The sequence below is a fragment of the Hyperolius riggenbachi genome, chromosome 6, assembly GCF_040937935.1.
Source record: "Hyperolius riggenbachi isolate aHypRig1 chromosome 6, aHypRig1.pri, whole genome shotgun sequence".
Taxonomy (NCBI): Eukaryota; Metazoa; Chordata; class Amphibia; order Anura; family Hyperoliidae; genus Hyperolius; species Hyperolius riggenbachi.
The window spans coordinates 115,339,670-115,364,568 of record NC_090651.1 but is presented as its reverse complement, the minus strand read 5'-3'; the positions used below and the strand labels follow the sequence as shown (position 1 = coordinate 115,364,568).

Sequence of the window (24,899 nt, the reverse complement as noted above, 5' to 3'; positions counted from 1 at the left end):
CAATGTAATGCTATGGGGTTTTTTTTACAAAACCTCATTGCTCCAGTGTGCACAGACACATAGGATAACATTAGCAGCAGATTTAAAAACTCAAAACGCTCAGAAAAACTCTTCTGGTGTGCACTAGGCCTTATTGTCCAAAAAAGATGCAATGATACCATTATAGAAATATGTTATACAATGAAAATACTCCTCAAAGTTCTTGAGCATGTAATATAGAATAATTATAAAACCTACCGTAAAACTTTAGTTTAATATGAACTATAAAACAGAGAGTTGAGCTGGAATTATGGGTATTGGAATAGTCGCTTATTGAGGGATTAGTACAATCTAGAAATCCAGTGAATAAGTGTACTTTCTCCATAAAAGGTAAATAATGTGCATAAAGGACCACAGACTGATTTTAGACTATGAAGGTGATGTGATTTAAAGTGGATAGATCAATTTCTTTAAGATTTCCCTGGTTACAGTATATGTGGGGCAGTGCAGCAGGAAGTGATCCTCATCCTCGAGGATCTGCTCAGTGTTTGCATAGTCTGTTCTCTGGGTTTGTATGTCTGTGTGTCTCCCAGACTCCATTTCAAGGTTGTATATCCCTGCATCATGATGTCAGGCAGGGCAATCTAGTGGAAGTAATGCATGACCAAAAAGAAACACAAGTTGTAACAAGCTTTACTGTATGCCCAGGATTACACTTTACTGAAGAAAAGTACACTGGACAGACGCAAGGTTTGTCTCTTGACATGCATCAGCTAAGAAACAAGTATAATTTAACACAGCTAAGCAGCATTGCAGTAACCACTTGTAACTACAATATATTTACAGGGAACACCTCAGAAACAAACTTGAATGTTTCTGCAATCCGTTCAATATAAATAGCCACAATTGCTTGTTGAACATAAATAAATGGACTGGTACAAGTAGGGGTTCCAGTGCAGTAATAAAATACTTCCTGTACAGTGCAAGATGATGTCATTTTCTGTAGTCTTGGTAGAATGTATCATATGTTAGTGCTGCTCGGATACCCCTTTTCAAAATCCGGATACCCCGATTTTCCAATCCGAATCGGATATCTGACCTCCGTATCCGGCGGATTTGGATATCCGGATAGAAAACCAGAAGTGGCCTTTAAAATGCTTTAAAAAACGTTTTCTTAGGGTATATGAGGCATGTAGCATCATTATTTTGTAAAGGGGAACACTAATTGATGATGTGGGGACTTAAAATCCCCCCCCCCCCCCCCCCCCAAGAAAAAAAAATGGCTGTCAATTAATATTAGGCCTAGGTTCCAGACAGCGGTCGTGCAGCCCACATTGTGTCCAAAGTCCAACCGCACAACTGGGACATGGCAGTTTTCAGCCAAGACACCTCCAAAAAATTACGCAGCAGTTGTGTTTTGGGTTAAATATAGATGGTATCAGTGGCCTGTGGCACCCTGGCCTGGCGGTGGGAGCTGCACAGGCAGCAGGGCAATGCAGCAGCAGCAGGTGTAATGTGTGCCAGGAGCGTGCCGGACGTGGCAATTGGCACGTGGCACACTTGCCACGTGACACGTGGCAAGCGACCCGTGGCAAGTGACACGTGCCAAGTGACAGACAGCAGAGGAGAAGACACTAGTGTACAGTAACTGTCACACTGGCACTGCTCACAGCACAGCAGTTCTGTAGAAAGCTAACACAGTAGTACTACTACTCGAACAACTACTAGCACTGACTGCAGTACTACAGTACTAACTACACAATAACACAGTAATCCTAATCCCTAACCCAGGGTTGCCCATACTTTTTCGGCTCGTGAGCTACTTTAAAAAAAATAGCAAGTCAAAATGATCTACCTATGTACAATTTTAGGAGCACATTTGTATTTACAGAATGGAAAATGTAGTGTGGTCGGGATCTACCATGAAGCCCTTCGCGATCTACCAGTAGATCACGATCTACCTAATGGGCACCCCTGCCCTAACCTATACCTAAGGCTAATAGCTGGCCAGCAGGCAGCAGCTGGCCTGGTCTGTGCACAGCACACACACAGACACATAGCAGCTGCCTGCAGCACACACTCTGACTGTCACACAAATGACATCAAGCTACTTAATTTCTTAACAATAGTGTAGTGATAGTGAAGGGGTTAATCACTGAACAGCTTTCGGTTTATCACTGCTGGGCCAGCAGCACTGGAGCACACACTCTGACTGTCACACTATGACATCAATCAAGCTAATTAACAATTTAACAATGGTGTAGTGATAGTATTGAAGGGGTTAATCACTGAACAGCTTTAGGTTTATAACTGTGTACAGCCCTTGCTAGGCCACCAGCACTGGAGCATGTCTCTCAGTGAGCATTCAGCAAGCTAAGACGATATGTCTCATCATGGCAGCCCTCCTTATTATACAGGGGCGCTGGCCAGTGTTCCTTTCTGTGATTGGGTGCCAGGGTTTAGGCTGGGAGCCCTCTGATAGGCTCAATGAGGTCAGGTGGGGCTGGCCAGGGTTCCCCTCTGTGATTGGTTGCTAGGGCTTCTGCTGGGAGCCCTCTGGTTGGCTCCAGGTCGTCAACTCCTTAGTTACAGTATTTCGGATCCGGATATCCGCGTTATGTGCCCAAATATCCGCAGATAGGTAGCCGGATTAAAAAAAAATCCGGAATCCAAATCTGATAGCGGAAAAAAGTTTGGATATCCGGGATACACGGATATCCGGAATCCTGATGAGCAGCACTGTCATATGTTGCGTAGCTATTTATTATTTATATAGCGCTGACATCTTCCGCATCGCTTTACAGAGTATATACAGTCTTGTCACTAACTGTCCTCACAGGAGCTCATAGTCTACTTCCTACCATAGTCATATGTCTATGTATGTATCGTGTATTGTATGTATCTTAGTCTAGGGCCAAGTTAGGGGGAAGCCAATTAACTTATCTGCATGTTTTTGGGATGTGGGAGGAAACCAGAGTGCCTGGAGGGAACCCACACAGAGACGGGAGAACATAAACTCCTTGCAGAAAGCTCATATGATTAAGCCAAATTGTATGGTTGGGCCAAATATAATGCAAAGTGGTAATACCATTTGTTGGCCAAATTTGATGGCGCTGCGGTAAAGATTTGGCCCGTGGGCTAGAGTTTGACATGCATTGTTTCAGTAGTGAAGCCAAGCAGCCAGAATCGCTGAAGTTTGTGTGAAAAAGTATGAACTTGCGAACCATCACTGTTTGTGCACATGTGAATTCTGAACATCCAATAAGCACAGCCTCATAAAGCCAGCGTGACCTTGTGTGTGAGCCACTTCACTCTGATTGAGACTGTCAACAGCTTGCACATGACTAATATGACTTTCACCAGTCTTCCTGTGGTGCCCAGCGTGCCATCCCTGTCACTCACCATTACTATGTTACACCACCTAACTGTTGTAACTGTGCACAGCGTAGTGTTACACATTTTGGCTCCTGATGTGACATCACCGCTGCATAGACCCCCGCGACCTACGCATTTCACATGGCCAATCTGCACTTTCTTGAGGTGTGAGGAAGTGCGGGGATGATATGGCCATTTTTTTTGTTCTGTTTAATGTTGTTTTTAACGCTCATATGGCAACTTGCAGAAAAAGATCACAACTGCCAAAGACCTAGTAATGTAATTACATAAACTTGTTTTTCATTTTCATATTCCATTAAAAAAGTGTATTTATGAGCATGGCTGTGGACTTGGCATTTTTACCACTGTGGGAGCATTTTGTTGTGAAAAGAGTAATAATGCAATGCATTTTAGAGTAAATCGACTGCATTATGTACTGTATATAGTAAAGTTTTACTTATCTGTATCCACGGTAGACGGAAGCATTGCACAGGAGTGTACAAATTAATCCATAGAGGAGTCTTCTGGTACATAATGGTGTTCCTGCAATTCATCATCTTGATATATGTGTGATAGTAAACGCAGGATGTGCCATCTGAAATAGTGAGGAGATTTATAAGCTCAAATAACATTTGCTTTCTTCAATTTCAGAAACAACCGCTCTTAATAGAAGCAGTTTTGCTTTGAAGGGAGATCAGGTGAGTTCTATCCTTAAGTGACATGTCATATACACTTAAAGTGGACTTTCACAGGACAGAAGGATACTCCAGAGAAATGCACCCTGTATGTATTTTGAGAGTTTAGCCTGTCCTATTCTCCCTCATCTGTGACTAATCAAAATTGTAATTTGATCACTCAGCTGTGTCAGCTGACTGTCATGGCAGAGCAGCTGATTTGTAAACACAGGACATTAATATGTCTGCTTCCATGAAAGTAGGAAGTAGACACACTGCAGATGTATTGCAGGATTTTTTATCAGCTGTAACAAAGAAATGTTTTCTTTAAAGGTTATTCTGCTCTTGCGTATCTTAGAGAGAGGAAGTTCTGAGTTCATGTCCGCTTTAATCGTGAAAATGAGGATATTTTAAAGTGTAGCATCCATTTCCATAACTGTTTGCAAATCTGATGCATTTTTACTGCTGTCAGACAAAGAAAAAAGGAAAAAAAGACAGCATGAACTGCCATTATCTATAAACACACCCACCAGCAATGTGATAGGCTAAAAGCTTTGTGTGTGTGTGTGTGCGTGCGTGCGTGTGTGCGCATGTATGTGCGTGTGCGCGTGCGTGCGTGCACAGAGAGAGATGCTGCTTACTTGGCAGTTAGAAACAGCTGTTATTTTCCACAATGAAACACAGAGAGGAAACTGTTAGGGCCATGTCCCTGACATAACACTGTGGGAGGGGTTTCACCACAATATCAGCCATACAGATCCCCCTGATGATCTACTCGAGAAAAGGTAAATACTCATTTTGGGAAAGGGGACGCCGGCTACTGATTGGGATGAAGTTCATTCCTGGGTTAAGTTCCTCTTTACAGTTAGAGGGGTTGTGTCTGAGAAGCGGCACTGAATTTCTTCTGTTCCAGCAGGTGAAGTTATTGGCATTCCTGGTGCCAGCAGGTAAGCATAAAAATGTAAGGGTTTAGTTAGACCAGGGGAAGTTGGGGAGGTGTGGTATGAGTGTCTTTGAGGTGAACATTGCGTAAAGGTCATAAATCCAATGAAGATATCTGTTACTACGCTGCTTGCACCCTGACAAAATTCAGCGAGTAAGATTTGGAAAGAAGGTAGTGTGGTGAAAGTGTAGCACCTCCTCCCCACTCCACCCACTCCATGTAAGACCGCACAGCAGGAGAGATCGTTTGGAAGGAGTCAGCAGCATGTTACAGTGACTTCAAGGAAAGTAAAGGCATTGGAAACAAAATGATCATAGATGTTTGTTGCAGACCAAGCAGGCATTCCACGCACAGGAGAAAAGGAAAGGTACATGCCATTAAGACCAAATGAGATCTTGGTGTTGGCATGGAAAATATAATTACAAATTATTGCATGTATCAGACATTAGATACGGTAAAAAGAATCAATGAATGTGCACACCAGCTGCTAATGGTCTTATCTGTGTTTTCAATAAATATGTAGACTGTTGTACTGTGCTCTGTGCTGGGGAAGCAACTCCCAATCCATTAGAAAAAAATGCACCTGCCTGCTCACACTGCTGAGAAATGTACTTTGTGACCAGTATTACAGTTTACAAGTTTAACTTTCCCCTGCTCAATGTACACTGCTCAAAAAAAGGGAATATACAAATAAGACATCCTAGATCTGAATGAATGAAATATTCTTATTAACCACTTCACCACTGAGGGGTTTTACCCCTTGACCACCAGAGCAATTTTCACCTTTCAGCGCTCCTTCCATTCATTCGTCTATAACTTTATTATTACTTATCACAATGAAATGAACTATATCTTGTTTTTTCCGCCACCAATTAGGCTTTCTTTAGGTGGGACATTATGCCAAGAATTATGTTATTCTAAATGTGTTTTAATGGGAAAATAGGAAAAAATGTGGGAAAAAATGTATTATTTTTCAGTTTTTGGCCTTTATAGTTTTTAAATAATGCATGCTACTGTAATTAAAATCCATGAAATTTATTTGCCCTTTTGTCCCGGTTATAAAACCGTTTAAATTATGTCCCTATCACAATGTTTGGCGCCAATAATTTTTATTGGAAATAAAGGTGCATTTTTTTCAGTTTTGCGTCCATCCCTAATTACAAGCCCATAGTTTATAAAGTAACAGTGTTATACCCTCTTTACATAACTATTTAAAAAGTTCAGTCCCTAAGGTAACTATTTGTGTGTTTTTTTTCATTGTAATTTTTTTTTTTTTTTTTTTAATTACAAAAAAAAATAAAAATTGGGGAGTGTGGGAGGTAAAGAGTTAATTTTTAGTGTAAAACATTTATTTGTATGTGAAAAATGATTTAGGGTGTAGTTTTACTATTTGGCCACAAGATGGCAACAGTAACTGTTTGTTTAATGCGACCTGCAAGCGTCCTTCCAGACGCTTGCAGGAAGTACTAGGAGGCTGAGAACGTTTTTTTTTTTTTTTTCACAATGATCGCGCTGCTTATCGGATAAGCAGCGGATCTTTGCCGGGCTTAAAACAACAAACAAGAATGGAGTTTCCTGTTCATTGATCCACGGGCGAGCGGCCGGCGGCGTGTTTACGAGCGGGAGTGCGTGCTAGAGCGAGCGGGAGCACGGGCAGCGGCGGGAGCGCGGAAAGTACGCATTTCTCCGTCCCTGGGGGTGAAAGGATGGAAAAAGGGACGGAGAAATGCGTACGGGCGGGGGTAAAGTGGTTAAATAGTTGAATGTGTTGACCAACAAATCAAACAAAAAATTATCAATGGAAATCAAATTTATCAACCCGTGGAGGTCTGGATTTGGAGTCGCACTCAAAATTAAAATGAAATAAAAAATACAGGCCGATCCAACTTTGATGTAATGTCCTTTAAAACAAGACAAAATAAGGCTTAGCATTGTGTGTGAGCTCCATGTGCCTGTATGACCTCCCTACAACGCATGGGCATGCTTCTGATGAGAGTGCAGATGGTCTCCTGAGGGATCTCCTCCCAGACCTGGATTAAAGCATCCACCAACTCCTGGACAGTCTGTGGTGCAACCTGGCATTGGTGGATGGAGCGAGACATGATGCCTCAGATGTGCTCAGTTGGATTCAGGTCTGGGGAAATCCATAGCATCAATGCCTTTGTCTTGCAGGAAATGCTGACACACTCCAGCCACATGAGGTCTAGCATTTGTCTTGCATTAGGAGGAACACAGAGCCAACCGCACCAGCATATATGATCTCACAAGAGGTCTGAGGATCTCATCTCAGTATCTAATGGCAGTCAAGCACATGGAGGGCTGTTCGGCCCCACAAAGAAATGCCACCCCATACCATTACTGACCTACTGCCAAACCGGTCATACTGGAAGATGTTGCAGGCAGCTGAACATTCTCCACGGCGTCTCCAGACTCACTCTCGTCTGTCACGTGCTCAGTGTGAACCTGCTTTTTTTCTGTGAAGAGCACAGGATGACCGTGGCGAATTGGCCAATCTTGGTGTTCTCTGGCAAATGCCAAACATCTGGGCTGTAAGGACAACTACCACCTGTGGATGTCAGGCCCTCATATCGGACTCATGGAGTCTGTTTTTGAGCAGACACAAGCACATTTGTGGCCCGCTGGAGGCCATTTTGCAGGGCTCTGGCAGTGCACCTCCTGTTCCTCCTTGCACAAAGGTGGACGTATCGGTCCTGCTGCTGGGTTGTTGCCCTCCTACGGCCTCCTCCACATCTGATGTTCTGGCCTGTCTCCTGGTAGCGCCTCCATGCTCTGCACACTACGCTGACCGACACAGCAAACCTTCTTGCCACCATTCGCAGTGATTTGCCATCCTGGATGAGCTGCATTACCTAAGCCACTTGTGTGGGTTGTAGACTCCGTCACATGCTACCACTGGAGTGAAAAGCACCTCCAGCATTCAAAAGTGACCAAAACATCATCCAGAACTGAGAATTGGTCTGTGGTCACTCATCACCTGCAGAACCACTCCTGTATTGGTGTTTTGCTGATTGCCTACAATTTCCACCTGTTTTCTATTCTATTTGCACAACAACATGTGAAAAAGTTGATTACCAATCAGTGTTTGCTACCTAAGTGGATGATTTGATTTCACAGAAATGCGATTGACTTGGAGTTACATTGTGTTGTTTAAGTGTTCCCTTTATTTTGTTGAGCAGTGTATAATAAAGCATTCAACCCTTTTTCATCCTATTACCTCTTATCATCTGGCCCGGTCTGCAACAGTAATATAATTCTCCCTGCTTTTTCATTGTTGAAATCAACTTTGAGACTAAAAATCAATATGCCAATTAAACATCCATGCAGGATTTTTCAACATATCTTAAAAATGCACACTATGTCCCGTTACTCAGAATGCAAATGCTAAAATGTATATATCTGTGTATACACCAAGACGTGTACTGGATGTGTAGTGGCAAGAGGAATACAAAAGAAATGGTCACACCATAAGTAAAGTGATCCATGTACTGTAGAGTGGTCCTCAGGTCAGTAATACGAAGTAGGAGGTGCCAACAAAGATTAAAAAAAGTAAAATTAAAAACTTGCCTCCCCCAAGGAAGCAAGCCTATAATTCAAAAGTAGTTTACATTGACACATGGGACAACGCATTTCACAGGACAAGTCTGCTTTTTAATAATTATTCCAGTAATAATAATAATTCCACTATTTGTATAGCACTTTTTGCCTGTCAGTCTCAAAGCACTTGCAAAGTAGCCACTAGAGTGCACTCAGGAAGCAGTAGCAGGGATGGGGAGTGTCACCCAAGAACTCCTTACTGCTCACTTACTGAATAGGAAGAGCTGACAGTTGAACCTAGGTCAGAGGCAGAGCCTTTAACAATGACACTATCCAGCCACTTCTTAAGGTCATATAATAGTGTCTGCAGAGCCGAGGATATTCTGTTTTAACCATATGAGGTGACACACATAAATATAGATGCATACAAAAATTGTCCATAAGTATTATCATAGTTACTAATCATATTGCTAAAACAAGTAACAAGTGTATACATATACCAAGACCAATATAAGAAGTATAAGCACTTCATAAGCATTTCATATATCTGGTATCTTAAGTTTTGCAATGCCAATTTACATACAAACAGAGACCACTAAGTGGGTGTCCTATGCATATAAATATATACCATGTGGCCAGAAGAAAATGCTACCTATAGATCCAAAGGGAATTTATTGATATGCAGTAAAAAAAAAAAAAAAAAAACAGCTCAAAGCAAAACATCAGAGGGTCAAACATCTGTAAACAAAGCGACTTGGAAGAAAAATATTAAAAATTATTAAATAAAATAATTTTAACCACTTTACCACCGCAGGTGCGTATATCTACGCTCTTTTTTACACCCTTTCCAAACCAGGAGCGTAGCTATACGCACCTCCCACCGCTGTCCGCGCTCCCGCGCTCGTGCACGTCGCCGGCCGCTCGCCTGGAGAGCGATGAACGGGAAAAACCGTTCCCGTTTGTTGATCTCAGCCCCCCAGCAATGATCGGCTGCTTCTATGAGAAGCAGCGCGATCATTGTGAAAAAAAAAAGTTTCCCAGCCTCACTGATCTTCCTGTAAGCGTCCTTCCGACGCTTACAGGTCGCATAAACAAAATACTGTGGCCATCTTGTGGCCAAATAGTAAAACTACGCCCAAAAGCATGTTTCATATACAAATATAGTTTTACACTTTAAATTAACTCATTACCTCCCACACTCCCCAATTTTTTTTTGTAATAAAAAAAACAATTACAATAAAAAAAAAAACATAAGTAGTTACCGTAGGGACTGAACTCTTTAAATATTTATGTCAAGAGGGTATAACACTGTTACTTAATAAACTATGGGCTTGTAATTAGGGATGGACGCAAAACTGAAAAAAATGCACCTTTATTTCCAAATAAAATATTGGCGCCAAACATTGTGATAGGGACATAATTTAAACGGTGTAAGAACCGGGACAAATGGGCAAATAAATTTCATGGATTTTAATTACAGTAGCATGCATTATTTAAAAACTATAATGGCCGAAAACTGAAAAATGATTTTTTTTCCCCACATTTTTTCCTATTTTCCCATTAAAAACATTTAGAATAAAATAATTCTTGGCATAATGTCCTACCTAAAGAAAGCCTAATTGGTGGCGAAGAAAACAAGATATAGTTCATTTCATTGCGATAGGTAATAATAAAGTTATAGACGCATGAATGGAAGGAGCGCTGAAAGGTGAAAATTGCTCTGGTGTTTTAGGCTGGTTTCACAGTGGGACGTTAAAGTCCCACGTTACAGCAGCCAGTAACGCAGCCTAACTCACAGCACTGATAAATCAATGTGCTGTTCACAGTGCACACATTGCGTTACATAGTAACGCAGCACGTTTAAACAAAGTGCTGCTTGCTGTACGTTATACTGGGCTAAGCCACATTAGACTGTCTGCACATGCTCAGTAATGTTGGAGGAGGAGGTCTCCCGCCTCCTCCGCAGCCAGCCACATGGCTAATTAATATTCACTGCACTGTGGAGACTCGTGGTGGGACTGTAGTGTTGTCCGGATCATGATCCAGATCTTTTTCATTTGATCCGGATCTTGATCTGGATCTTTTTTATTTGATCCAGATCTTTTTTGTGAGTCGAATAATCTGGATCATCACAATGAAAGATTCGGTTCACAGTGGATGTCTGTCTGGAAGAAACAGGAACATACAGAATGTACAGTGCAGGGAAAGTCCTGTCCTGCTAGTCATTTCACCCAGTCTGCTTCCCTAGTAAAATGATTCAAATGATTCGGTTCAAAGATCCGGATCTTTTCAATGATCTGATTCAAATGATCCGAATCCTTAAAAAGATCCAGACTTCCTATCACTAACCTGGAGCTGCTGTTTTGAGAGCTGCATAACGTAGCTCAATCTGACGTCCATAACGTAGCTCAATCTGACGTCTAACGTTGCATTACGGGCACGTTATGCGACCATAACGTCCCCTAAAACGCAACGTCTTGGTGGGAAAGTAGCCTAAGGAGGAAAACCCCTCAGTCGTGAAGTGGTTAAATAGCAGTATTTATTGCTTATTATTGCTTATTTGGGTAAAAAATATTTTGAGACTCACCAGAATGCCGTACAAAGGTCACCAGAGCACCTACAAAAATGGCTTTCCAGTATGACAATAGCTACATGTACGTGCTGTTGTGTCTCTACTGCCTGACCTAGCAAAAATTGGCATTTGTGTATTACGCATGCGCAAAGATTTGCGCTCAAAATAAGTAAAGTGCGCCTGTGTGCAGGTGCGCAAGTGGTAGTCTACATGCCAAAATTTCAAAGGAAAGTGCCAATGTGTGAAGGTTCGTGCGTGCGTGCACATCTACGCCATCTACGCATGATGAACTGAAATGGAGACAGTTGATGTATTCTCATAAAGTTATCAATAGCACAGGAAGAATGTTGGCACGGTAAGCTCTGTGCTCACAGGAAAGCCTAGTTCCTGCCTCTTCCCATCTACACCTTGACTACATCATGATGAGGATGGATTGGGGGAGAGGTTTTAAAATAAAACCAAAACTGCGTTGTCATCTCAACAGGAGTTAAAGCTTTAAGGATTAGTAAAAATCACATATACATGAACATACACATTTAGTTAGTAGAATGGGACAGCATGAATGTGAAACTGGCAAATCAGCAGACATAGGTACTCTGGTTTCCTTATCCAGCAAAGCATAACTATTTTTAATGATAATTAAATGCTTGTACATGTGATTTTTACTAATTGTAGCCCTAGATCAGCCTCCCATTACTGCATATGATAGTAAACTTGCATTCATTAAAAAGTTGTGCATTGCATGCATGCACTTATGGCAATAAATATATTTAACGTGGATCCGAGAAATTTTTTCACAGTTCATAATTGCGCCTGTTACATATATTTTAAGGGCATTCCTCAAGCCAAATACCTTTTTTTTGTTTTGTTTTTTGATTTTGTTTTAATGTCATTCCCTATAAACTAAAGAAGCCGCACCCACAGCTCCTCCAGCACCTAGGCATTTGGGGTCCCATGTAGCAAGTGCTCATGGGAGCTCAGTCTGGGGAGGAGTAGGCGTTTCCCAGAAGGTGTTACCAGCAGGGAGCTGCTGAGATTTCAGAGGCAAGGGGGTGGAGAGGGGCTTTGAGAGGTGGTTCGGGGAGTGGAGTTTTCATATGCTGAGTGGTGGAGATACAGAGCAGCTTGCCTGTGCAAAGATGACAAGCAGAATATGGCTGCTCTGATTTGATCCCAGGAAGAAATAATCATATACTATTGAAGCTGTTTGCTGCTAGATTTACTGTGTAAACCATCTAAACTTTAGATAAGATATATAGACCAGTTACTTGCTATAGTTAGTTTTTCATCTCTGAACCGCTGTAAAGTGCCTGGGTGGCAGAGTCCCAAAACTTTACCTCCTGTTGAGAGGACAATGCAGTTTTATTTCAAAACTCCTCCCCAATCCATCTTCACCATGAGGTAGTCAGGGAGTAGATGGGATGTGGCAGTCTGGCATGGTTGTCTGCTTACCACAGTTGTAAAGAGTGGTTCTCTGAGTTAACTGTAGCCTTCCTATGAGCTTGAACCAGTCTGGCATTCTTCTCTGACCCTTCTCATCAAAAAGGGTTTCCATCTGCAGCTCTTCCATTCACTGGATGAGGGGATGGTGTACCCTTGTGTTTCAGGGGCCTCCCCCCTTTGTCAGGCCTGGGATTCTGAGAATTTCTCCTGGTCACATGCAGCGCTCAGCCATCATATTGATCATCTAAATGGTCCATTGTATGCATAGTGAGCCATAAGACTTTGTGAGTTTTAATGAACATGTGTGTGCAATTTTTTTCCAAATAAGTTACACTATGTAGGGTTCTAGTTGTCATGGTGTCCAGATGCTGCTCAGAGCTTCCTCACTGCTGTTTTAAAGTGAAATTAAATTGAAATAAAACATTGCTTGTCTACATACATCTGAAATCCCCGCTAATTTGTGGTTTCAAAAGCTGTGACATTGTTTTTATCTTTATTTAGAAGAATAATGGTTAAAATTAAAATTGTTTAGCTTAACATTCTGTTCTAATATGTTTCAGTTATCTCAAACTGTGGTACCCAAACAAGCTGCTACTGGTAAGCTTCCATTATCACATGACCTTCAGTATAGTGTACAACGTCCATCACTTAGCCAGACATCTCTGCATAGTACAGATGAATTACCAGACAGCCTTCTACTGTCACCATTAGGTAAGGGATGGATTCTTCAAGCCACTTCAAAAACATTTCTCTATCTTCTTATTTTCACTTAAGATTTGGTATTGCTTAAAAGATCTGCAATATAATCGTATGGTCTCCTGTTCTATAGGTATCAGTAAACTGTTGTCACCTATTAAATCTCCTGTGTTCCATGTTGCCACTCATGAGGTTCAGACACTGGAGCCTTGCTTAAACCACCCAGGCTCTGCAGAGATGAAGGTAATCTACTTTTAAAATGTTCTAGATACTGTTAAAATGAAAGCCAAAATAATAAAACAGTCTCCAGGCAGCATGTCCCTTCAGTAACGTTAAGTAGCATAAGCAAAAGGTCCCCCCCCCCCCCCCCCCATGTAGCAATGTGCCTCCAATAGCCCCCCAGTATAGCTATGTGTCCTTAATTGACTTCTCGAATACAAGTTTGACCCCCAATAAACAATCCTCAATTACTACCAGCACTTCTCCCTGATTCCACCTGCCAGGACGTCTGGTAAAGAAAGATCCAGCATGCCAGCAACCCCCACGCCCAAGCTATGTCTGACCACATTGTTCTCCCCTGTCCTCGGGAATCCACTCCATCATGCGTCATTGGTTCTCCATTTGCCCCACCCCACACACACACACACACACACACACACACACACACACACACACACACACACACACACACACACACACACACACACACAGCAACAGATGTTTTAGTAGCTTAGTGGCTGATGACACATATGTCGGCACTACTCTCACCCAAGGGATCGAGTACCAGTCAGGGGCGTAACTAGAAATTACTGGTCCCCCCTGCAAAACTTTGTATGGGCCCCGCTCCCGCCAAATACCCCCCACCCATGCAGATAAAAACGGACAGCAGTGAAGCACTGCACACATTTTCTCTTACATTCGCTTCTGTGATAAAACATGCATGTTTTCACACATAAAGACACGCAGGTGTGCAGAAAACGCATACAGAAAAGTGGCAGACAAGTGTGCTCCCAGCCTCAGCTTATTACACTTAAGGTACGTAAACACATGCGACTATAGTTGTTTGAAACAATCGTTCCCCGATCGTTTCAAACGACGATCGTTTTTAAAAAAAAAAGCAGCCAACGACCATTAAGTCTAACGACGGACGAGCTAGATCGTTAAAAACGAACAATCTAGCTTGGCGGATTTTTTCCAACGACGATCGTTTTCAAAAGTAGTACATCGTTTGAAACGGTCGTTCGTACTAGGCTTGACATGCCCATTTCGCTATTTCTCCATGGAATTTTTCATTTTTATGCGCAAGCGCAATAGTTGCTTTACGTGATGTAATGTTCGTTCTAACGATCAGATCGTTACACACTTTTAAAAACTAACTTTACTTAGGCTGTTCTTTCGTCAATTAAACGTTTGTTCTTCGTTCACAACGAACGATCGCTGTCGCATGTGTGTACGTAGCTTTACTCTGTCCACCTCTGATGGAGTAGCACTGGCTCTGCAGCCTTCTCCAGTATCTGCACAGTATAGAGCATTTGGGAAGGGGTAGAGAGGTTGGGTCTGGGGGCTGTACAGAAGAGCCTTCTGCACACTGAATAGGGACTGTCTACAAATCTTTGTCTACAAAACTTTGTATGATTCCTTTTCAGTGGCTGAGCAGATGCAGTCATTACAAAAATTGTGCAGAGAGCAGAAATATTTTTTCTCTGTGCCCTTAGTTGTCTGTCCCCCTGTAGCTTGTGGGCCCCCCTGCGGCTGCATCCCTTGCAGGGTCTATTGTTACGCCCCTGGTACCAGTCCGAATCCGAACACAGACACCCAGCCCCCCCGTTGTGTACAGGGCTTTTTATGTAAAGTGAAGATCTACCTAAAGTATATTCACTCAATTTATCCTTCTATTACATATATTTGCAGGGCGTGCGCTACCATAGAGGCAAAGGAGGCAGCTGCCCCAGAGCTTGTAGGGGCCCCCAGTGGCTACAAGAGGAAAAAAATTGTTCAAATCGACCTTATAGTTCCTGAGAAAATCGATTTTAAAGTTTCAAAGGGAAAAAAATACACATTTAAAAACCAGCCAACTTTAATGGTTAATAGCAAATCCACCTTAAATTCTAGAAACCCTAAATTTGCAGGATAAGGAGATCATTGGGAATAAGAGGAAAAAACAATTTTTCAAAAAGACCTTATAGTTTTTGAGAAAATCGATTTTAAAGTTTCGAAGGAAAAAAGTATACTTTTAAATGCGGTAAATGTCACTTTTAGTACCTAACGGTAGTGTAATTTTACATGTATCAAAAGAAAGAGCAATAAATTTCCTGACAGGGTTTCCAGGGGGTCCATACGCAGCCGCAGCGCTTTGGCCAGGGATCGCTATACAGCCGCAATATGGCTGTATGAAGATCCGTGGCATTTTTTCCTATTTTCCCAATTTATTTTTTTTAGAGTGTGGGAATTTTTTTTTTTTTTTTTTTTAAATTATGTGGGGTCCCCCCTCCTGAAACTTTTTAACCCCTTGTCCTCCATGCAGGCTGGGGTAGCCAGAATGTGGAGCTCCGACCGATTGGGGCTTCAAACCCTGACTATACCAGCTGCAAAAAAGGTCCCTTAATGCCAATTATTGCTCCGGGGTATCTGTTGGGGGGGCCCCCCAGGTTTATTTTGCCCTGGGGCCCCATTGTTGCTTAAACCGGCCCTGTATATTTGGTAAGACTATATCATTGATGGGCAGCTTTAGAGATATTTATTAAATTGGTTTGTCCACGGTTTACTTCGCAGTAGAAGCCTCATCTGTCAGTAAGTGTGAGTGATGTCTATGTGCCACCTTGCCACGAAGGGTGGAATTATTCTTACTCTGTCATACTGTAACAGCATTGTTTTTGCTATTGCAATAGGCTCTGTTAACCTTGAAAAATGATGAAACAAATAATCTCTTACTCCATTATGAAGAAGTCGTGGAAAATAGACTAGAGAAAGGAGATGAGCCAAAACTAACAGGTAAGAAGTCCGTTGCATGGATCATGTAAGGGACAAGAGTACTTTAAGGTACACTTGACCAATTCCTTGTTTTCTTTGAAACCTGCAAGAAGATACCAATGGCAGTACTGACTTTCCTGATGTTTTGTTGGCCCTCTTTAGCCAGGATCTTCTGAAAACAAGGCATAACTGAAAAAAGCAGCTTTTGGTCACCAGAGGTCAGGGGTAGGGATTTGTCTCTAAAATTACTTGGTCAACAAAAGTGTGACCTCTGTTAGCTAGAATATGAGAAGCTGCTTTTTATTTAAACTCCGTCTACATATATCTGACCCAGAAAGTTTTAGCTGCTGGACATGCTATCCAACAATTAAATAGCTTAAAGGGACTCTGAGCAGTGCAGAAACTATGGAAAGATGCATATCATTTTAAAGCTCTCTTTCTCCTCTTTCCAATGATATATAAACCGTCACCCTACGCCTTTTAGTTTTCGCTATTTTCGCGATTGAAATGGCCGCGATTACAATCGCGAAAATAGAAAAAACTAAAAGGCGTAGGGCGACGGTTTATATATCATTGGAAAGAGGGGAAAGAGAGCTTATAAAATGATATCCCTCTTTCCATAGTTACTTGTATTACACAGGGCGACTTTTTCCTAAAGTCAGCAGCTCCATTCTGCTGAATGGAGCTGCTGACACTGGGGAAAGTGTCGTCCTGTGTAATACAAGTAACTATGGAAAGATGGATATCATTTTAAAGCTCTCTTTCTCCTCTTTCTGGCGACACCTAAATCGTCGCCCTACGCCTTTTAGTTTTTTTCTATTTTCGTGATTGAAATCGCAGCCGTGGCAATTTCAATCGCGAAAATAGTGAAAACTAAAAGGCGTAGGGCGGCGTTTTATATATCATTGGAAAGAGGAGAAAGAGAGCTTTAAAATGATATGCATCTTTCCATAGTTTCTGTACTGCTCGGAGTCCTTTTAAAGAGGAACTTTACTGGAAAAAATCTAATGAATGCAATTGCCTATTTTTACAATATTTTTTAAATAAAATATTTAGTCAGTGTTTACAGTTGTAATTACTTACCTCATCCTTTTTTACATTAAGTTTATCAGTGATAGCTGAATTTGTATTGTTGGCGAGGTGAATTGTGTTCAGAGCAGTAACGTCTGTTAATCTCCCAGAGGGCTCTGGGGCAGGAGGTCGTGTGACATCATTGCCCTAGACTAAACCTCACTGGGAGGGTGGGGTTATCTACCCATACATGGGTGAAAGAAGTGTTTCTGATTCTGAAATCAGGAAAATTCATGTAAAAATGGGTATCCTGAATAATTTTTTTCTATGAGTGGTTACAGGTGCTCTTTTAGTGCTTTTGTTTATTTTAGGGTTAGGTTGCAGCATAGTAGCTGCAGCTTGGGGTACATTGCCTTGGTTTATTTGCAGCATGTTCTGAGTCACTTCAACAAAAGGGTATGTACTGTCATACCTCCCAACTTTTAAAGATAAGAAAGAGGGACACTTAAGCCACACCCCCTGTGTGTCCTTAATCCACACCCATACTTTTGCAAACATTATTAGACCGTGACATTTACACGCACAAATCCACAAAACCACACATAATATGGCAGCAGGACCTCCAAAACAGCACATAATCTGGCAACGTTACTTCCAGAACAGCACATAATCTGGCAACGTTACCTCCAGAACAGCACATAATCTGGCAACGTTACCTCCAGAACAGCACATAATTTGGCAACGTTACCTCCGGAACAGCACATAATTTGGCAACGTTACCTCCGGAACTGCACATAATTTGGCAACGTTACCTCCGGAACTGCACATAATCTGTCAACGTTACCTCCAGAACAGCACATAATATGCCAGCGTTACCTCCATATTTAAGAGTGCTGGAGAGTGGGGCTAGCTGAGGGTCAGGAAGGGGGTGCAGCAGGGGCTAATGAAGCATGCTCAGGGGGGTTAAAGAAAAATGAGGACTGGTGTGTGTGTGTGTGTGTGTGTGTGTGTGTGGGGGGGGGGGGTAAGGGTTTTGAGAGTGCAGGAGTGGGGAGGTGGGGTAAGTGAGGGCTGATGTGTGGGGGAAGGGTTCTGAGAGTGCAGTAGTGGGGAGATGGGGTAAGTGAGGGCTGGTGTGTGGGGGAAGGGTTCTGAGAGAGCATGGGCTGGGGGAGAGGGGGTGAGTGAGGACTGGCTTAAGACACTTGGAGAGCATAAAGAGCAGAGCTCATATATTTTTGGAAGGAGAAAGTGAAAGCTGGGTGGAGGTACAAGAGGGGCATTATCTAGACACTGATCAGTCATCTGAGGGGGTGGGGCTTGAGACAAGGAAGCAGCCCATCATCACATCTCTGCCTTCTTTCCTTCCAGCCCCTGTGCTGTCACAAGCAGGAAACTACAGGCAGCCAGTAAGTGCTGCACTGAGAGATGGGGCGGGGCTGGCTGCAGCAAGGTGTGGGAAGGAGATTATACAGAGGTCTGTGAGCTGTACAGCAGTCAGGGGCAGGGATATCACAGACCTCTGGGGGTGGGGCTATTACGGAACTCTGAGAGCAAAGCTATTAGGCTCACAGAGCATCGGGAAGGAGGAGGGGAGAGGAGGAGCAGGCTGCACAGTGTTGCTGGCTATGGAGAGGGAAGGGAGGAGGAAAGCGGGATTTGACAGGAGGCGGGACCCAGGAGGCATATACCGGGATAGTCCCGCCCAAATCGGGACTGTTATGGCCTATGTGTACTATGCTGATATGTGATGACGGAAGGCCAGCATTAGAATCAGAAAGGGCGTGATTCCCCAAGTGGAATTATTTATGGTACACACAGCATTGGCAGTAGTTCAGGTAACACAGTGGTTGACAAGCACAATAGACAGGCATAGAAATCATTAAGCAGAACATCACATCACAATAAAACAACATAAGGGGGGGGGGGCACTCAGAAGCATCAAAGTCAAGGATTGCAGACATAACCACTGTAATCAGTCCTCTGCTTCAGGCGAGGGCCTGGCAATGTCCCTAATGTAGCCTGTATCCCAAAGCATGGGTCATCAGAAAACCATGCAAAATCTGGTATACTTACTTGGCATCACTGTTGGGTTCCCTCTGGCCATCCTTTCTCATGTCCTTTTCTCTCTGCTGGTTTGCCTTGTGATGAGTGCATTATAGCTGCCCTATAAAGACTGAGGAACATTAGGTCTGCCTGATCAAAACTGGGCATTCAGTATGGCTGTACGAAGGTTTTACATCTGCACTTCTATGGTTACATGGTGGCTGCATTTGTTGTTTGAAGCTCACAGTGCACCCATAAAGAATAGCATTAAAGGTCTGGTTTAAAGGGCTGAATAAAATGTTAAAAATTACGTTTTGCCCATGTTTGAAAATGAAACTAGCATTGTTAAACTCAGCACCCAGACGGCATGAATGATATGGGAGTCAAGTTTTCCACTACAGTGGTCCTTTTAGGTAACTTTCACACATGGTGCACCGTGATTGTCCTACGGTACAAGCAGAGGCGTAGCTAGGGCTTTAAGCGCCCGGGGACAAAGACTGTTAATGCGCCCTGTAAGGAGGGAACCACCAAAAAAGGGGCGTGACCATGCAACAGAATGTGGGCATGGTAATGGTTGGGACCAAATATACATGACCTTAGCAGTGGTGTAAAAGGTCGCGCAGAGAAGACAGATCTGTGCTCCGCTGATCTGTTCTAGCCTGGACCAGATTAGCGGAGCACAGATCTGTCTACTCCGCGCAAATGGAGTAAGTGTTCTGCCGCCCACCCGACGCTCATATCTGCAGGGGGAGCGAGAGGGTGAGCCCTAAGGTGAGGGAAGGGGGTGGGGGGACTCCGGGGGGGGGGGGCTCCCCCCCCCCCCCCCTCTTCCACACTGCTGTGTCCACAGCTCTCCCTCTTCTCTGCACTCCTGCTGGGGAATGAAAACAAAACACAGGTCACGGCTGGGCGCCCCTAGGGACCCAGCGCCCGGGGGCATGTGTCCTACCCCGCCCACCCCAAGCTACGCCCCTGGGTACAAGACCCCGCCGCAGGGCAATCACACTGCACCATTTCCCCTTGCATACTACCCTGCATCACACTGCACCGATAGGGTAATATGCATTGCTCCGCCCCCCATTCAGTGACCTGCTCTCTGTTGAACAGGAAGCACCATAACTGTAGTTCTCTTGCTCTGCATCGCAACACTGCAACACGCATACCACACTGCCATTGACTTGCATTGCTGCATAATCAGTGGTGGCTTAAAAATGCAGAGTTTGTGGCAGCTTTCTTTGATTTAGCTACTTCCACCACGTCGCCATAGTATATAAGCCCCCATAGACTTACATTTCCCTCGTGTTGAGCTGCGGCGGGGGAGAGCACACAATAAAAAGTGGTAAGTGTGAAAGGGGCCTCTAAGAAAGATTAATTTACAAGTTTCACAGTTTCTTTTAGAGTCCTATACATAGATACAAGTCCTTCCATTTTGCTTGTGTTCACAGAATGCAGCTTTGATTTTTGGCATTTTTAGATGCACCTAATGAATCCCAGAAACCTTGCATGGAGGAAAGTCCTGCAGTCTGTGGCATTCCATCCACCACAGGAGACGGTGATGTCAGAACAACAGCAAAGGTGCTTTCTTTAATGATATTTTTCTAGTAACTTGTCCATTTTGTCTTTTATCATTTGTTCCAGGTTTGTAGATTAAAACATGCTTTCCCTTTTTAGTAAGCACAATACTTTTTATATTCATTCATTCATTCATTTAAAAGTAATATGGACAGGTTACACAAAGTAAACCCGAGGCAAACCACAACCAAACCCCTCTCCCAGATACTTAGAGGGAAGCTTGTGGAACCTGTAGAGGCTTCCCGTGTCTTCCTTGCGCCTACCGCCACTGCCCTGAAGATCGCAACAGCGCTCCTCTTCTTGCACGAGTATGGCTGTGCTGCACCCAACCAAGTATGGCCACTCCTGCGCAGTAGCACAGAGCCGCTTGTGCAAAAGTGGCACCGGCCAACTTCGCAGGCAGAGAAGTACTCGTGCAGGAGCAGTGCGACCGCTTTCATGCATGAAGAGCTTGTCAGATTTCATTCAGGGGTCTGTGCACGTCAATAGTGGGGGCCAGGAGGACATGGGCAGCCTCTGCAGGATCCAGAGTGTTCCCTCTCCTTAGGTAAGTATATATTTTATTTTATTTGCCTTGGTTACACTTTAAAGTACACCTGGAGTTAGAGGGGTCACTTTTATTTCCTTTTAAAGAGAGCCCCAGGTGGGCTCATAAAATAAAAAGAAAAAAATATGCTACCTGATCCAGGGGGCTGGGCGGATCAGGTAGCCACCAAAACCACCACTCCTGTGGGCCATGTTGGCCCACTTTCGTTTTCGAGACCTCTGGGTCACAACGCTGGAAAAATGGCCTGGTCACTAGGGGGGGGTTAACACCGCAGTCATCAAGTGGTTAAACAATACCAGTTGCCTGGCAGTCATGCTGATCATTAATGCATCAGTAGTGTGCCTGAATCACACACTTGGAAAAAGCATGTGGGAAATTCAGTCACCCTTCAGTCAGAAACATTTTTTAGCTGCATACTTGTTCAGGGTCTACTGCTAAAAGTCTTTGAGGCAGAGGATCATCAGGATTGCCAGGCATTGTTTAAAAGGGAAAAAAATATATCTATAGAATATTTTTTTGTTTTTTTTTTTACGTGAAATTTATAAAACGCCTTTTTGGTTCAGGTGGAGTTTAATCAATTTCTCTAGTACTCTTGCCTTCACAGTAAGAGGTCACAACCAGCATTACACTTGCTCACTTTCTTAAAGGACCACTATCGCGAAAAAAGTAGGCAGTGAAAATGTGACAGATGACAGGTTTTGGGCCAGTCCATCTTTTTAAGGGGGATTCTCAGGTCTTTCTTTGTTTTCAACAGCATTTCCTGAACAGCAGTTGCAAAGTCTAACAGAGAAAATAGTGTGCAAGTGAGTAGGGAGTCTAGCTGGTATCTTGCTATTTTGGCAGTTACACTGCTGTTCAGGAAATGCTGTTGAAAACAAAGCAAACCCTTGAAATACCCTATGAGGAGATGGATTGTCCCAAAACCTGTCAGTTCTGTCAGATTTTAAATGCCTACTTTTTTTCGCGATAGTGGTCCTTTAAAGAAAAGCAAGCTGTCGATAATCTACTGGTTAATGTGAATAATTATACATGATTTTACAAATTTTGAAGAACATATCAATTGTCTGTGTACGGTACCAATGTGTCATGTATGTGTATTTGCTTAAAGGGAACCTAAACTTAGAAGGATATGGATTTTTCCTTTTAAAATAATACCAGTTGCCTGACTCTCCTGCTGATCCTGTGTCTCTAATACTCATGCATGCAGATCAGGTGCTCTGACTGAAGTCAGACTGGATTAGCTGCATGCTTGTATCAGGCGTGTGATTCAGCCACTACTGCAGCCATATAGATCAACAGGACTACCAGGCAACTGGTACTGTTTAAAAGGAAACATACCTATCCCTCTCAGTTAAGGTTCCCTTTAATTTTAGTACTACACTGAAGATCTTCCAAAGGAGCACTGAAGTATCTCCCTTAAGTATTATTATTATTATTATTATTTAGCATTTATATAGTGCCAATATCTCACGCAGCGCTGTGCAGAGAATATTGTCTTGTCACTAACTGTCCCTCAGAGGAACTCACAATCTAATTCCTACCATAGTCTTATGTCTATGTATGTATCGTGTAGTGCAGGCATGGGCAAACTCGGCCCTCCAGCTGTTAGGGAACTAAAAGTCCCGCAATGCATTGCAGGACTCTGACAGCCATAGTCATGACTCATAAAGGCAAATGCATTGTGAGACTTGTAGTTCCGGAACAGCTGGAGGGCTGAGTTTGCCCATGCCTGGTGTAGTGTATTTATTGTAGTCTAGGGCCAATTTAGGGGGAAGCCAATTAACTTATCTGTTTTTGGGGGTGTTGGAGGAAACGGGAGTGCCCGGAGGAAATCCACGCAGACACGGGGAGAACATACAAACTCCTTCCAGATGTTGACTTGGCTGGGATTCGAACCGGGCACCCAGCGCTGCAAGGCGAGAGCGATAACCACTTTTATTTTAAAACACCTTTTCCTTGCTAGTAATGTGCATTGAAAAATCAACAAAAAATTTGGTGGCTTACATATTTTGATTTCTGGTTATTGTTTTAATTTTGGACAGGTTTGCCCAATGTCCCCAGCTGCGTTTAGCAATGTTGAACAGTCAGAACCCATCCACTCTTATCTCTGAAGTAGCTTTTATCCAGAACTGTCCATTAAAGTACAATACAGGGTATTAGGGCACCAATTACCACTAGTACTATGGGTACTATTTTATGACAGAGCTTATGCAGCGCTCACACAGAATTGACATAGAAGTCCAGCATAGTCCATATAAATTCCTTGTCTCCAAATCAGTAGTATATAATACTCTCACCAAATGTTGTTGCTGATTGGATTACAGAACAGCAATTCAGGCATAGACATATAGTGTAGTGTCTTTCCAGATCCTCTTGCTTCACACTGCATAAATGCTCAAACAGACATAAAGGGAGAAAACATAATGTAATCCAGACTTCTATGTCTGTTTTTTTCACATACCTCTTGGTAATTTTCCAATTGCAAAGTGCTAAAAGTTATTTTAAAGAGAAGATAAAAAAATATCTTAGGAGGGAACTCAGGAGAAAAAGTTAGTTGCTTATGGGCCGAGGTGTATGAAGACAAAGTCCCAACTCTGGAAGCTGACCTGGCAGTTTACTACTTACTGTTACAGTTAGTGGGACAAGATTATAAAGGAAAATGTGTTCTATGCTTGGAAATCCATTTTGCTTTTTTCTGCTTTAGGCTCAACCCATTATTTCGTATTTCTGTCAGCCCAGCTTTCTGCTGAGAAATACTTCCTCTCAGGTTATGATATAGCCTTTGGTGAGGCAATTGCTAAATGCCTGTCTTGCCTAAGATTGGAACACCCTAAATGGAGAATCCTGGGAGACTTTAACACATGAGTGGACTTCCCATTCCACACAGCTAGGAAGTGAGCCATTTCCACTATGAATGAACTGGGCTATTTTCAATCTGTTAAACTACCTGCCCATAAGAAAGGCCACATTTTGGACTTCCTATTTCCTTCAGGACATTTAATATGTAACATGAAAAATAACCCAATAGTTTGATCAGACCCTATGACTGTCCACTTCTCCTTTGCATCACCGGTTTTAAAATACAAAGTGAAAGAACTCATAAAATATAATTCCTTGAAAAGTATGACACCCCGACATGTTTAGAACAACCAAAATCTTGATGGATTGACAGATTACATGTTAGACTCCATGGTGCTTACATATAACCGTTATTAAAGGAACACTATCTACATATTTTTTTCAATTGAGATAGGAATTGTTTGGGAAGTGCTGCTAAGTCCTGGTGTATACAGTTCACTGGCAACCTCTTTGTTTACGGTTATCAAAATGCTTTCAAACTTTACTGACGCCAAAACTGACAGCAGAATGAGCCAGGAGGAGAGGGGAAATACCCCTCACACTTGATCAGTTAACCCTGTGTGTAACTCTGTGTGAGAGAGAAAGCTCACAGCTTTTGTCACAGCTTTTCATACAGTTTTTGCTTTCTGAGAAAAATACTCTGTAGTCTGCTTCCAT

General features: G+C 42.8%; 1 protein-coding gene across 4 annotated transcripts in view; it reads left to right on the top strand.

The window, feature by feature from the left end:
• The window catches only part of BRDT (bromodomain testis associated), a 193,605-nt gene that overhangs the window by 159,856 nt on the left and 8,850 nt on the right, over positions 1–24,899 (top strand). For all 4 annotated transcript variants that reach the window (XM_068239804.1, XM_068239805.1, XM_068239807.1 and 1 more), the window contains 5 exons: positions 4,006–4,052; positions 13,102–13,252; positions 13,371–13,480; positions 16,126–16,228; positions 20,739–20,839. In XM_068239804.1, coding sequence (XP_068095905.1) covers positions 4,006–4,052; positions 13,102–13,252; positions 13,371–13,480; positions 16,126–16,228; positions 20,739–20,839 — 512 coding nt within the window. The remainder of the gene's footprint in view (positions 1–4,005; positions 4,053–13,101; positions 13,253–13,370; positions 13,481–16,125; positions 16,229–20,738; positions 20,840–24,899) is intronic.